Here is a 14698-nt window from a genome sequence, read left to right on the forward strand (position 1 = left end):
ATGTGCCTATTCTCACATTCCAAGTGGTTAACCAGAGATTGACTACATAATGTAGCTGGCATTGGCTATGTGGATCCCATCCCAGGATACCTAATGCATGAAGGAGTGGAAATAAGCACAAAACCACAATAGTGCTATTAAAGGAAAACGTTAAGATAATTTTACATGCAAGTGCATCATTTTGGCTGCGAGTTAAGAAAAAGAAAACCCTTCCCTTAAAAAAAAATATGTTACCGAGTCAGTGAAGTCACTGTACACTTGGGCTGTAGTTTAGTTAACATTTATTGTCAATAACAATGATGAATGTTGTTACCAAATATAACTGCTTTGTTAGTGCAAACTGCACACCGCTTTATAACAGCATAGCTAACTAATCTAACAATATTGAAAATACATAAAAATTTACAAAATTTAAAACCCATAAAATTCTAAAACATTGTATCATAATTCTGTAAGATCAGCTTATAGATACACAATAGCATTACAAAAGGATAAACAAAAACTGTACATTATGTGCTTTGTAAATACATTAAAAGTCTTCCATTGTTATGAGAATATAGATAACGACTCTGGAGGTTCAATTGTTGATACGGCATGGTACCTGTGGAGCAAGAGGGACAGTCAGTAACAGGACACCAGTGCAGAATATCTGTCATCTAGAACACAGTTGAGACATGTTTCCTCAACAGATTAAGCCTTGTCCCTTTTTCAACTACAACTTTCCCTGATACACATCACACCCTGATCTACATGTACATTAGCATCAGGTTGCAGGTGTACACAGCTGGCTCCATTCAGGGCATGAGCAAGCCAAGTTATACAGCAAGCAACTGCCTCTTACAGCAGTGTCCAAAGATGGCTCTAGTCACTGCTCTTTAAGGGAAACACCAGGAGATTCATGCTGCCCATATCACTCTGAAAACATTACTCAGCTAGTCTGGCCTCTGCCAGGGCCACAGCAGGCAATAGTCTTTCCCTCTGTAGACAAGGGAGACCTGTCAGTCACCTGCAGCAGCACTAGTTGTCAGCCAGAGCTTCAGTCTGGAGCTGCCTCTTCCCAAAGTGGGATAGAAGCATCATGTCACTCACTTTGAATTCTTGTACTTCTCACGGACAGCCTGCTGTTGGTGGGACGCTGCAGAGAGGTAGGTTTGATAGAGTTCCAATATACAAGGTTTTAGACTTTCCAAGTTATAGCCTGTGAATTTGGCCAATGAATCCGGCTGCAAATACAATGTTAGAGGATAGTGTTTAATTGCTCAACCACCATTACACCCTTCAGCTACATGAACATTAAGTAGAAAATCAGAGGCTTGCATGAGTTTAATCAAAGTGGAAATGGACAAGACGTACCCAAGTCTCCTCATTAACTGTATAGTTTGCAACGACGAAGGCTGCAGCAGCCACAACTGAAGGCAGGAACCGGAGGAAAGGGTCTGCATCAACCAAGCTGAGCTCTCCTAAAAACTGGAAATACAGAATCAGTTTATCAAGAAATGTTCAGATGCCTTTATAACACCTGCAGGTGTCACTACAGCAATAGTACAGATGGCCACAGACAATGCACTACTATAGGGATATTTTTGGCTTTACCTCCTTAGTATATAAAACTGGATATGAACAATGCTTCATCATACTTAATAGGAGTATGTCAAGGCTCCCCCCCCCCCCCAACCCATTTCAGGGAAGCGTGATATACAGGCAGAGGCCAGGGCTGCAGAGCCAACAGTGCTCCGTCTAACCCTGCCATCAACCATTGGCAGCTTTCTGTGCACAGGTAATAAGTAGTGGGGGTTACTAGTCCTACAGTGATAAATATCACTTCATGGGAGATCAAAGCTACCCCAAGTAAAGGCCCCGTCTCACATAGCGATTTACCAACGATCACGACCAGCGATACGACCTGGCTGTGATCGTTGGTAAGTCGCTGTGTGGTCGCTGGGGAGCTGTCACAAAGACAGCTCTCTCCAGCGACCAACGATCAGGGGAACGACTTCGGCATCGTTGAAACGGTCTTCAACGATGCCGAAGTCCCCCTGCAGCACCCGGGTAAACATCGGGTTACTAAGCGCAGGGCCGCGCTTAGTAACCCGATGTTTACCCTGGTTACCAAAAAAAAAAAAAAACAGTACATACTCGCCTTTCGGTGTCCCTTGCCGTCTGCTTCCTGCTCTGACTGAGCCGCCGTACAGTGAGAGCAGAGTGCAGCGGTGACGTCACTGCTGTGATCTGCTCTCACTTTCCGGCCGGCAGTCAGAGCAGGAAGCAGACGGCAAGGGACCTGACGGACATCAGATGGTGAGCATGTACTGTTTGGTTTTTTTTACATTTACGCTGGTAACCAGGGTGTAAACATCGGGTTACTAAGCGCGGCCCTGCGCTTAGTAACCCGATGTTTACCCTGGTTACCAGTGAAGACATCGCTGGATCGGTGTCACACACCGATTCAGTGATGTCAGCGGGACCTCAACGACCAAAAAAAGGTCCAGGCCATTCCGACACGACCAGCGATCTCACAGCAGGGGCCTGATCGCTGGTACGTGTCACACATAGCGAGATCGCTACTGAGGTCGCTGTTGCGTCACAAAACTAGTGACTCAGCAGCGATCTCGCTATGTGAGACGGGGCCTTAAGGCAACATCCCAGGAATCAGGGTATTTGTCTACACTGCATGCTGCTTTCAAATGCAGATGTGCTTTACTGAACGGTACCATGATTAGAGTTAAAGGGCCACTGTCACCCCCCCCCCCCAGCCGTTATAAACTAAAAGCCACCTTGTGCAGCAGTAATGCTGCAGTCTAACAAGGTGGCTCTTTTAGTTTTTGATTCATTTATTACCTCAATAAAGCGTTTTAAAAATTGGCCACATACCAGATATTGTACCAGGAGGCGGTCCGAAGCGTCCTGTATGAATCCCCCAACTGCCGTCACTCTTTTCTTCAGGGCCGATGGTACCCGCCCCCTTCGTGTTGTTGCTTCTTAAATCCAGCGCCTGCGCTGTGCGTGCCTGCCTGGGGCCTGCGCAGTGTTCTTTGTCAGTCACATCTCAAATGCCGGGTGCCTGACTGCGCCCTGTTACTGAATCCCCGCCCCGCACTGTGTTATTCATTATGCACAGTGCAGGGCTGGGGTTCCTGGGAAGGCGGGGGAGCGTCAGAGATGGGAGAGCGTCCGAGATGGGGGAAGCGCCTGAACAGCGCAGTGTGCATGCCCAGGAATGCTAGCCCCGCACTGTGCATAATGAATAACAGTGCGGGGCGGGGATTCAGTAACAGGGCGGCCGCACTGCCCGCACAGGCGCAGTCAGGCACCCGGCATCTGAGATGTGACTGACAAAGAACACTGCGCATGCCCCAGGCAGGCACGCACAGCCCAGGCGCCGGATTCAAGAAGCAACAACGCGAAGGGGGCGGGTACCATCGGCCCTGAAGAGAAGAGTGACGGCAGTTGGGGGATTCATACAGGACGCTTCGGACCGCCTCCTGGTACAATATCTGGTATGTGTGGCCAATTTTTAAAAACGCTTTATTGAGGTAATAAATGAATCAAAAAAACTAAAAAAGAGCCACCTTGTTAGACTGCAGCATTACTGCTGCACAAGGTGGCTTTTAGTTTATAACGGCTGGAGGGGGTGACAGTGGCCCTTTAATGTTCGGCTGAGGACAGCTGCAAAGGTTAGTGGGCTCACCCTTAGGAAGTCAGACCCTTTTGAGGAAGACTTTAGGGACCATTCTGTGTAAGTAAGATATTTAGAAGAGAAATATTTCCCCCTTAACATGATTTGGGTGTATGTGCTGACTGGGCCATAGACCAATAGAGCTAAAGTACACCCTGTTTTCAGCATGGCAAAGTGCACGTCCGCCATGTCACTAACATTATAGTCTAAGGCCCCTTACGCCCAGATCGAGTTTTGCCAGAGTTTGGCCGTAAGCCCTGCCGGGACCAATTAGCAGGTGCCAGAACTGTCCTTTTCATTAAGGCCGCTTTAACAGAGTGGTAATCTAAGACATCACACAGAAGGCAGGGGGTTCTTAAATCACATCGCACACTGCAAGAACTATAAATGAAAGTGATTATTGCACGTACCAAGCACAAGCTTTCCACCTTTGAAGTCACTGGTTGATGCCTGAAGTACTGATTGAGGTATTGGACGATGGTTGGAGCAGCAAGGTCAAACGAAAGAACTTTCAGCACCAAATGTTCCATTTTAAGGACTTGCTTCTTGTTGTAAGTGTCATCAGTTATGTAGACAAATTCTGCCACCTCTGGCGGGTAGATTTCTTCAAATTTACTGAATTGAGAAAGCTCCATTAGGAAATTATAGGGTTTGATAAGTGTTACGAACATGTGACAGAAGAACTTACGAGGCCAGCAACATAGCCGCAGTGCCAACAAGCTGAAGTTTTCCTCTCAGCACAGACATGGAGGACAGGAATCGGTCTATGTAGTTTACAGCCAGGTACAGGGTTTCATTTTGCAACTTGTACTCTTCACCAACTTCAACCAGCCAGTCAACCAGGATGGCACGCATGTTGTTTGTTATGTCAGGTTGTTTTTGCATATAGCCAGATTTGGGTTTACATTTTATCTACAAGGGAAAAAAAAAAAAAAAAAAAAGTTCAATATATAGACTTCTTTAAACAAAGTGCCTTTAGAATAGCAGATTTAGATCCAGTCAGATTACAGCTGATCAAGTGTCAGCCAGGGGGAACATGAACAGCTTACTGCCTGCACATTAGTGGAGAATGCAAGAATTGCCCACCTGTGAGCTAAGGCAAAGGGGCCACAGGAGAGTGACAGAGGACCAATTCTCCTCAATATTAAGTATATTGACTCACTGCTAATACATGGTACAATAGGGCTTGTTGTAACAGCAACTGGTCAAAAACCATATAATTTACTGCTTTTTCTAAAATTTGTATAAAGTGATCGTACTGCCTCTGTTCAGCCAGGCTCTTGATCAACAGCTTCCATCACTACATCCCAAAGTCCCCCATATGAGGTTCCCTTGTAGTATGTCACCACGTTACTCCCCCAATAATGTCCTCTCAGCCCCCATGCAGTACAGTATCACCACAGTCCTCTTGCACAGTATTATGTCCCCACAATATATTGTAAAAGACAAAAAGCCTACACTCCCCCTTACTCAAACCCATCCCCCACAATGTACTAACAACTGTGCTCAGACACAGGCTGGTAGAGGCAGCAGACTGACGATCCACAGGATGAGACTTGAGCACTGAAGGACATGACATACAGGTTCCCCAAGTTACATGGCATAACCCACTGGAGGAGTCTTGTATCGGCATGTTCAGAGTCACCATGTAGTTCACAGTTCATACATATGGAGGGGATTTTCAAGGTGTTCCATCCCATATAACAGAAGTGCGTGTAGGGATGTGGACTGTTACCATGTTCCAGCCCCTGAAGTCAACAAGTGTGTCATGCGACTACCATCATGCAGTTTTATATGCAAGAGTGATGTCTGTCTTATGGTAGTGTACAGCATGTGAAGTGTTAGTAGAGCATAGGATAAAATTATAACAAGCATACACAGCAAGTAGTTTAGCAACAGAATAAGGATAATAGGAAATGGTTAATGGGTGGGCACTTCCTGGTAGAGGAAAGTTCAGCAAGTGCTAGTTAGTTGCTGGGGCAGCACGTGTCCCTTGTTCTAGGCATTCCTGGGATCCTGAGCGGTCGCTCCAGTCACCTCTGGAGCCTGTCTGGTGTGGAGGCTGCCGGACAGAGTCCTCTGAAGTACAGTGGACAGGGCCCACATATATGGAAGGGAAATCCCCAAGGCTAATAGAATAAGTGGGCTTGGGGGGGGTAGTCAAGGACAAGCAAGGGATGGGACTGAAGAGGATTGTGCAAAGGAGGATGGACATGTGAATTGCTGTGCCCTGCCCCACCTGATCAACTTGAACTCTAGTAAGAGTTTGGCTTCTAAAGAGAACTTTGTGTCCCTCACACTGCATGCAGCAGCTCCTGAAGAGGTTGGAGGCCTGTGGCCTACAAGTGCACAATGCACCCCACTGGGATACCCCTTGTCTGTACAGTGCCAGAGCAAAACTGGACAGCAACTTGGTCATTACTACCCATCTGCCACTTACATCTCACAGATCTCTCCACTCTGAGTATAACCACAAGAAGGAATGTTTTTTGAAGGAAGAAAAGTTTACGCCACAATGTGAAATACAGCAATGCTTTGAGTAGGCCCTGAGTGGGATGTGTGGAATGTTCTTGGATGACAAATCCACTTGTACCAGTATGCAACGTTATCTTTGCCCATGCGAGAGGACCCAGCAGTGCAAAAAGCAACAGCTGTCAGGTCACACTGCATTCCTCTATATTTACTGCTTTTTGTACCACTGGGTTTCTCTTATATGCAATAGTAACTTACACACCCTAGATCTCTTGAAAGCCCAGCCATTACACCCCTTCATATACTGGTACAGGCGATTTCCCTTTTTCACCCAGAAGGACATTGCACGCACACATAGCCCACTATTAAGGCCCCGTCTCACACAGCGACGCTGCAGCGATACAGACAACGATGCTGATCGCTGCAGCGTCGCTGTGTGGTCGCTGGGGAGCTGTCACAGACAGCTCTCTCCAGCGACCAACGATCAGGGGGAACGACTTCGGCATCGTTGAAACTGTCTTCAACGATGCCGAAGTCCCCCTGCAGCACCCGGGTAAACATCGGGTTACTAAGCGCAGGGCCGCGCTTAGTAACCCGATGTTTACCCTGGTTACCAGCGTAAATGTGAAAAAAAAAACAAACAGTACATACTCACCATCTGATGTCCGTCAGGTCCCTTGGCGTCTGCTTCCTGCTCTGACTGAGCCGCCGTACAGTGAGAGCAGAGCGCAGCGGTGACGTCACTGCTGTGCTCTCACTTTACGGCGGCTCAGTCAGAGCAGGAAGCAGACGCCAAGGGACCTGACGGGCAACAGATGGTGAGTATGTACTGTTTGTTTTTTTACATTTACGCTGGTAACCAGGGTAAACATCAGGTTACTAAGCGCAGCCCTGCGCTTAGTAACCCGATTGTCTTCACTGGTAACCAGGGTAAACATCAGGTTACTAAGCGCAGCCCTGCGCTTAGTAACCCGATTGTCTTCACTGGTAACCAGGGTAAACATCGCTGGATCGGTGTCACACACACCGATTCAGCGATGTCAGCGGGACCTCAACGACCAAAAAAAGGTCCAGGCCATTCCGACACGACCAGCGATCTCACAGCAGGGGCCTGGTCGCTGGTACGTGTCACACATAGCGAGATCGCTACTGAGGTCGCTGTTGCGTCACAAAACTTGTGACTCAGCAGCGATCTCGCTATGTGAGACGGGGCCTTAAGGCTGGGGTCCCATTAGTGTATGGCATCCGATTACTCCTGTGATAACATCAGACGTGATATACTAATGACCCCCGGCTCCTACGAGTGCCCGATCCATTCACGAGAGAATCGTAGCACTGTTGGTGTCAGTAGGAATCACGCTGCGGTGATATCTGCATGCAGTGCGTTTCACAAGCACCCAGACATTGATGTGTACAATCTGATTCGGTGTAATCACAGCATGCTGAGATTGTTGTTTTCACATGAGAAAAATCGCAGATGTGAGCTGCACCATAGAGAAACATTGGGACGAGTGCCATCTGATTGCATGTGGTAATGAGCCCTTCATCTGAATAAGGGTACGTTACTATACTTCACCTTGTGGTGTAGTACATTTTTGCATTTGAGGGAATACTTCCTCCCAAATTAATCAGAAAAATGTATAGGAATAAGGTCTTCTGCTCCAGTGGAATAAGCACCCATTCTCTGCAATAAACTGGACGTTGATCACCTTATGTCTACTGTGTATATTTTACAACAAACTGGGTTGAGTCCCAGAAAGGGGAGGATAGTGCAGGAATCTATGGTAAGTTTTCCATGGAGAACTGAATTGATGTACAGCCACAAACGAGTCTGTAACCTGGGCAGAAGTGGCCATGAAGCTGAAGATTACCTCCATTTCTCTGAGGTATGTGTGAATCTCTTCTGCATAGTCTGAGACTTCGTTACTGTTGACTTTCTTTTCCTCTTCTTCCACGATTGACATATCCATTGGGGAATCTTAAACACAAGTCAGCTGGTAGTTAGGGTGGATTCAATCTTACAGACCAAGGTAGATGACAAGTGCGTTAGCAGAAACTGAATAACCATGGCCATTTAGGGTCCAAACTTAGGGACCCCATTACAGGAGCCATTGGGTCACTGGGCATTGCTGTGTCGGCAAAGGGAGACACTTAGCAAGCACCTTCATTGAAGATGGTAAGCAATGGCATAGCATATTGTAACACGCCATTGCATTCTCTGTAAGCCATGTCCAGTATTTATAATCCAAATCCAGGAGTGGGTGATAAATACAGAAGTGGTGAGGGGTTTCCATTATACTTTTCCTGAGTTTCTCCTGGTTTTGGCTTACAAATATTGATGTGAAATACTGACATTGCCTTAAAGACGTTTTTCCCTACAATGCTGTCACCAGGTTATTGCTCCTCAGACAGCAATATCGTGTAGGAACAGAGACCCAGATTCCTGTGATGTATCCCTTTGCTGCTTGTTGCCATGGGGGAAGGGGGGCGGACACCGTCCTTATAGCTGCTGCAGATCTACCAGTTCTCAGAATGCAGAGCTCTGTATAATCCTGCCCGCATGACTGATTTACAGCTTATTGTGTATAGGTAGAAAGCTGCCAGTGGTGGGGTTATACAAGGCTCATGAATATAGGGGACTACATGAGAGCGGGTTTACTAGTTTTATAGTATAGTGATTAAAGCACTCTTCTCACCATGAAGTCAAAAGTAGAGCAAGCAACCTAGTAAGTGACATCACTGGAATCCGGTTACCTGCCCCTACATTCTGCTGCCCTCATTAGGTAGCAAAAGGCTGACGACATATCATAAAGGGCATGTTCACACCTGACGGGTTATTGGAATTCTGGTATAAAATCCAGTGGTAGAAGTGACACTTCTAACAGCAATGCTGCAGATTTCAGCACATAAGTCATAATGAATGAAATCTGCAGCATAAATTGACATCCTGGGGACTTAAACCCACAGAACTAAACTTGAGCTGCAAGCTTCTGAATGTGGATGAGAACTCTATAGCTCCACCTGTTGGAAGAAGCGTTCCTACAAGTCATTATCAGGCCTTGAAATGTGACTTAGGATAAAATCCAAAGCAGAATCTCAGTGTCCAAGAAATGACAAGGCTACAAGAGGTTCTGGACTGAGGTCTAAGGGGTAATGTTTTTCCTTGGAGAGTGACTTACCGGATATGGCATGCCATGGTAAGGAGGCTTGCCTCCTCTGGGGCATTGCACGGCAAATAAGCCTTCTTACACTGGCATGACAGAGCCGGTATGTCACTATCCGCAAGGGGAAACACTACCCCCTCACACTTGGATCAGGCATTTTAGCACTAGTGAAGCCAGATTTATCTGTACAAGGGTGCACATTGTCAGGGTACAGGACCCAGTAAGTCTATGTTCTAGGCAAGACACCAAGGGACAGAATGAGCCAACTACAAGCCAGTATACCAAGTCACAACATTAGGAAAGACAGTATTCACCAGTTTATCATACACTGTGTGCAGAATTAGGCAAGTTGTATTTTAGAGGATTATTTTTATTATCGATCAACAACTGTCCTCAATCAACCCAAAAGACTCAATATCAAAGATTAATATTTTTGGAAGTTGGAGTGGGTTTTTAAGATTTGGCTATGTTAGGAGGATATCTGTTTGTGCATAATTAGGCAAATTATAAAAACCAAATATATTCCCATCTCACTTGTTTATTTTCACCAGGTAAACCTATATCTCTGCACAAAGTTTTAGAAATAAGTATTTCTGACATGCAAAAACAACCCCCCAAAAAAAATTAGTGACCAATATAGCCACCTTTCTTTATGATGACACTCAACAGCCTTACATCCAAAGATTCTGTCAGTTGCTTGATCTGTTTACGATCAACATTGCGTGCAGCAGCCACCACAGCCTCCCAGACACTGTTCCGAGATGTGGACTGTTTTCCCTCCCTTTTATGAGGGACCACAGGTTCTCTATGAGGCTCAGATCATGTAATTATTTTTTCATCTTTGAGGCCTTTACTGGCCAGCCACGCTGTGGAGTAGTTGGAGGCATGTGATGGAGCATTGTCCTGCATGAAAATCATGTTTTTCTTGAACGATACCGACTTCTTCCTGTACCACTGCTTGAAGAAGTTGTCTTCCAGAAACAGGCAGTAGGTCTGGGAGTTGAGCTTCACTCCATCCTCAACCCGAAAAGGTCCCACAAGTTCATCTTTGATGATACCAGTCCCCCACCTTGCTGGCGTCTGAGTCGGAGTGGAGCTCTCTGCCCTTTACTGATCCAGCCTCTGGCCCATCCAGAGTCACTCTCATTTCATCAGTCCATAAAACCTTTGAAAAGTCAGTCTTAAGATATTTCTTGTCCCAGTCTTGACATTTTATCTTATGTTTCTTGTTCAAGGGTGGTCGTTTTTTCAGCCTTCTCTACCTTGGCCATGTCCCCGAGTATCGCACACCTTGTGCTTTTTGTTACTCCAGTAACGTTGCAGCTCTGAAATATAGCAAAACTGGTGGCAAATGGCATCTTGATGCTTGATTTTCCTCAATTCATGGGCAGTTATTTTGCGCCTTTTTTGCGACCCTGTTGGCCATCTGCCATGAAACACTTGATTGTTCGGTGATCACGTTTCAAAAGTTTGGCAATTTCAAGACTGCTGCATCCCTTTTCAAGACATCTTACAATGTTGGACTTTTCAGAGCCCGTCAAATCTCTTCTGACCCATTTTGCCAAAGGAAAGGAAGTTTCCTAGTAATTAAGCACACCTTATATAGGGTTTTGATGTCATTAGACAGCACCCCTCCTCATTACAGAGATGCACATCACCTGATTTACTAAGTTGGTAGTTGGCTCTCAAGCCTGAACAGCTTGGAGTAGGACAACATGTATAAAAAGTATCATGTGATCAAAATACAACTTGCCTAATAATTCTACATACAGCGTAAGCCAGATCTCAGTTTCAGACTGTTTTACATAAGGACCTTTAATTCTGTCAGGACTCACCAAAGCTTACAGTAGTTGGCATTTCTATAGGTGCCAGTGGCTGCCTCTGGCCAAGAGAAATGACTACCGAGTTCAGCTGCTTCAGGTTCTCATCGTGCATAGGCTTCTTTGCCAGAGTTTGTTTCTTATAGTTTGTACAATCGGGTTCATCCACATGAATGGTAAAGGTGGTTTGTTTGCCAGCTGTCTTCCCAGCCGGGATCCTGCCATAGTTCTCATCGTTAATGCCCAAGGTGTTATTTGCTGCAAGAATCTGAAAAATAAGCCAATGAAAACTTAAAGCCACAATTCTGTCACGGAGGAGATATAGGACTACTTATGATCAACAAGGCTAAAAATCACATCTGTAAGTTTTACCATCTGAGATAAATGGAGATTTTGATCCTCAGCCTCACTGGATAAAATAAAAGAGGTGCACCCATGTCCCCCACAAACAGGAATAGCAGAGTTTGACAGTGAATTTTCGCTGTGTTCAGATTGCTGCACTTGTCAGTACATGGGAAACCGCATCTAATGACATTAAATGGGTTAAAGTCCACAGCGCGGGGGGGGGGGGGGGGGGGTGGTCTAGAAATGGCCATGCTGCAGCTCGTAAACCCGCACCACAGGTGAGTTCACAGCGTTAAATAGAAGCAGTGGGCACAGAGTTTATAGAAAACCCATCCACTGCACTTCTAGTGTAGAAAGCAGAAAGTTGAAGGCACTTGCGCTGCATCCAGATTGCTGCCATCTCTGATCATGCAGCCTTAATATTAAACGCCCAAAAAGCATGAAATGCTAAAAGTACAAAGTCTGTTCAGTGTATCTTACGACTCATGGATCCCACGGACTTCAATAGCCACAAACAGATGAGAATAGATGTGCAAAGTCTTCAAAAGCAGATTTTTTTTTAAACTATTGTGACTTAAACAAGCTATGGGTTTAAAGAAAAAAAATAAATAAATCAAACACCCAGACAGCACTAGGATGTGTCACACGGATGTATGAACGCAGCCTAAGGAGGCATGCACACATTCGGTTGAAGTGCCAGAGTGCTGCCCTCAGCCCTAAAAAGTAGGTGCAAACCTCATCTTCAGAGTCAGCCCAGAATAAGGAGAGCGCCAAGCTTCCCAGATCTCATTCTTGGATCCACCTAGAAGAGATCCATGTTACTCAGTGGGTTACAGTGCAGTCTGGCGAATTACTACCACCAGGCAGCACAGACATGTCACAGGCCGCTCTTATATGAGAACCAACACTGAGACCCTGCACGTCTCCTTATCCCAGGGGCCTCAGAGCAGGACCCACGGCAGAACACCCAGCACCCTCCATAGGGGATCCAGAGGGAAGGAAACTACAACGCTCAGCATGCACAGAAGCCATGTGGCTGTCAGCACATGCTGGGAGTTGTAGTGTCCGGCATTATTCTGCTCTCCTGGGGCACATGCCATCTACACTCAGAAATGGCGGCTATGCCCCGCTGCCGAGCAGCAGAGGGTCTGTCAGGCAGGAGCATTGCTCAGTAATGGCGGGATCGGTCAGTCCTGCCCCATCAGTGTAGTAATGTGGGGGCCAGACCCCTGCACCCACAACCCCCGCCCGCACATACCGGCGCCTGCGGCTTCCCTCCTCTCTGAGCGCGCAGCCCCCGGTTCTCCTGCAGGACCCCCAGCACGGTGCGGCCTCCCGGAGGGGCATGCTGGCCGGACAGCTGCTTCCTGGGCTGCACGTTTTCCTGGTTCTCATCCCGCAACACAAAGTGAGACATGGCGCCAGGCCTTCGGGTAATGCTCAGTGGTGAGGGGAAGGGCTGTAGTCTGTGCGATCCCGTCCTCCAGGCACAAGGTGCTGTACTGACCCGTATAACCGTACCCGGTACCGCGCCACCACTGCCCGGCCTATCCCGCCTCACAATTCCTGCGCGCTGCAGTACACACAGCTCTCTCAGTTCAAGTAGCCCGCGACTATTGAAACTAACCAATCAGCGTCTAGCGCGGGCTTACGTCACTGCAACCACGGCAGCCGGGAGGGTCAAAAAGGAGATCGTGAGAGAGAACGCAATCAGCTGTCGGTGACGTCACGGGCGCCAGTGCAGCGGCTGTCGGTGATCGCTGTGCAGTGTGCACCACTGCACCGGGAAGAACTTTGTCCTTGTGCACGGGGAATGCGCCCCAGCTCGTTTGTTATCTCTAGTTGTACATTTTTGTAGCTCATAATCTCCCAAACTTTGCAATAAAATGTAAAATACTCGGTGTTTACATTCCATATCACTCACACAGTGGGAATTTCACCTTTTCTGTGCTTAGAACTGAATGAGGGGTTTTCCAACAATTCCGCTCCAAATACTGAGCATGGGATAATTCAGTGTTATAACTTATCAGGAGCAGGATCAGCGGATGGGTGGCACATAGCAAAAGGTCTAAAAGTTCTAAGTACCCCTCCCCCACAACACAAAAAATAACATAAATATCAGCTATTGAAGCCCCTTAGTGTTCTCACCAGCAATATCCCTTTCATGGCCGTGGTATGATGCCCCCCACCCACACTCACAAGTATGGTACAGTGAACCCTCCCCCATCCTTTCACAGTTTCACCCCACACATACAGTGTAGTACCGGACGTATGATTGCCCACATAGTATTAGAGCCCCCAAAGCTTCTCACACAGTATGGAGGCCCCCACAGCTCCCTACTCAGTCTAGGGGACCCCAAACAGAATGCAGGGCCCCTCTCAGTATAATTGCCCCCAAAATCAATATCACGTCTTTCATACAATATACTGGCTCCCCAAACTCCCCACTCAATATGATGGCTACCACAGCCCCCACACTGAGGACCCCCACATCACACCACGCAGTAAAAGGGCCTACACTCAGAATGGGGGCCCTTACAGCCTCAACTCAATATGAGGGCCCTCACAAATTCCCATAGCCCCTCACAAAGCATTATGGCCTCCATTCAATACAATGGCTCCCACCAGCCCCCCACTCTGTATTATGGCCCCCATCAGCCACACACTCAGTATTATGACTGTTGCACCATGCAGCCTGTCATCTACAACCCCTGGCAAAAATTATGGAATCACCAGCCTTGAAGGATGTTCATTCAGTTGTTTAATTTTCTAGAAAAAAAAGCAGATCACAGATGCAGCGCCCCAGAGTCCTGGTCGTTGCAGTGCTGTGGCTCCGCCACTATGGGGAGCCATGGTGCGTCCGATGGCACTGAAGGAGTTCATCTGATCAGGTATCACAGACACCAATACATTTCACAGCCGGGCCTCCGGGGGGAGCTAAGGGTTCTATTCATTAGGCCACTCCCCACCATAGTGGGTAAACTGGGGGTCAGGCAGGAAGTTAGATCAGAAAGCTGACTGGATTGGACGAAGCAACACCTAGTGGCAGAGGGTGTTGTGGAGGAAGAGACAGTAGGGTCTCTGTCAGGGGTGGGATCCTGACAGAGGCTTGGCATTGAAAAGAACGTAACGGGTCCGCGCCAGCTCCGGGAAGCGGCGGGATCCAAGAAAGGACTAGAAGCGAGATAGATTGTGCTGAGTGAGAAACGAGATCAAGCAAT

At 47.1% G+C, this 14698-nt stretch overlaps 1 protein-coding gene across 1 annotated transcript; it reads right to left on the reverse strand.

Annotated features, from left to right (window-relative positions):
• Positions 1-264: 264 nt before the first annotated feature.
• CCNA2 (cyclin A2) lies at positions 265-13096 on the reverse strand. The gene is made up of 8 exons (XM_077279036.1): positions 12736-13096; positions 11148-11400; positions 8020-8126; positions 4365-4588; positions 4087-4291; positions 1354-1467; positions 1090-1223; positions 265-601 (listed from the first exon to the last, which is right to left on the reverse strand). Exons 1-8 carry the CDS (start codon positions 12892-12894, stop codon positions 547-549), a joined length of 1251 nt encoding a protein of 416 aa, XP_077135151.1. The 5' UTR covers positions 12895-13096; the 3' UTR covers positions 265-546.
• Positions 13097-14698: the final 1602 nt, after the last annotated feature.

This window comes from Ranitomeya variabilis, chromosome 1, assembly GCF_051348905.1.
Source record: "Ranitomeya variabilis isolate aRanVar5 chromosome 1, aRanVar5.hap1, whole genome shotgun sequence".
Lineage (NCBI taxonomy): Eukaryota > Metazoa > Chordata > Amphibia > Anura > Dendrobatidae > Ranitomeya > Ranitomeya variabilis.

Excerpts from the sequence above, each read along its gene's own strand:
- CCNA2 (XM_077279036.1), bottom strand. The coding sequence starts at position 12,894 with ATGTCTCACTTTGTGTTGCGGGATGAGAACCAGGAAAACGTGCAGCCC. Across the intron at positions 4,589-8,019 it reads CATACCTCAGAGAAATGGAG|ATAAAATGTAAACCCAAATC; the intron begins GTAATCTTCAGC and ends TTTCCCTTGTAG. Across the intron at positions 1,224-1,353 it reads CAGTTAATGAGGAGACTTGG|CCGGATTCATTGGCCAAATT; the intron begins GTACGTCTTGTC and ends TTGTATTTGCAG.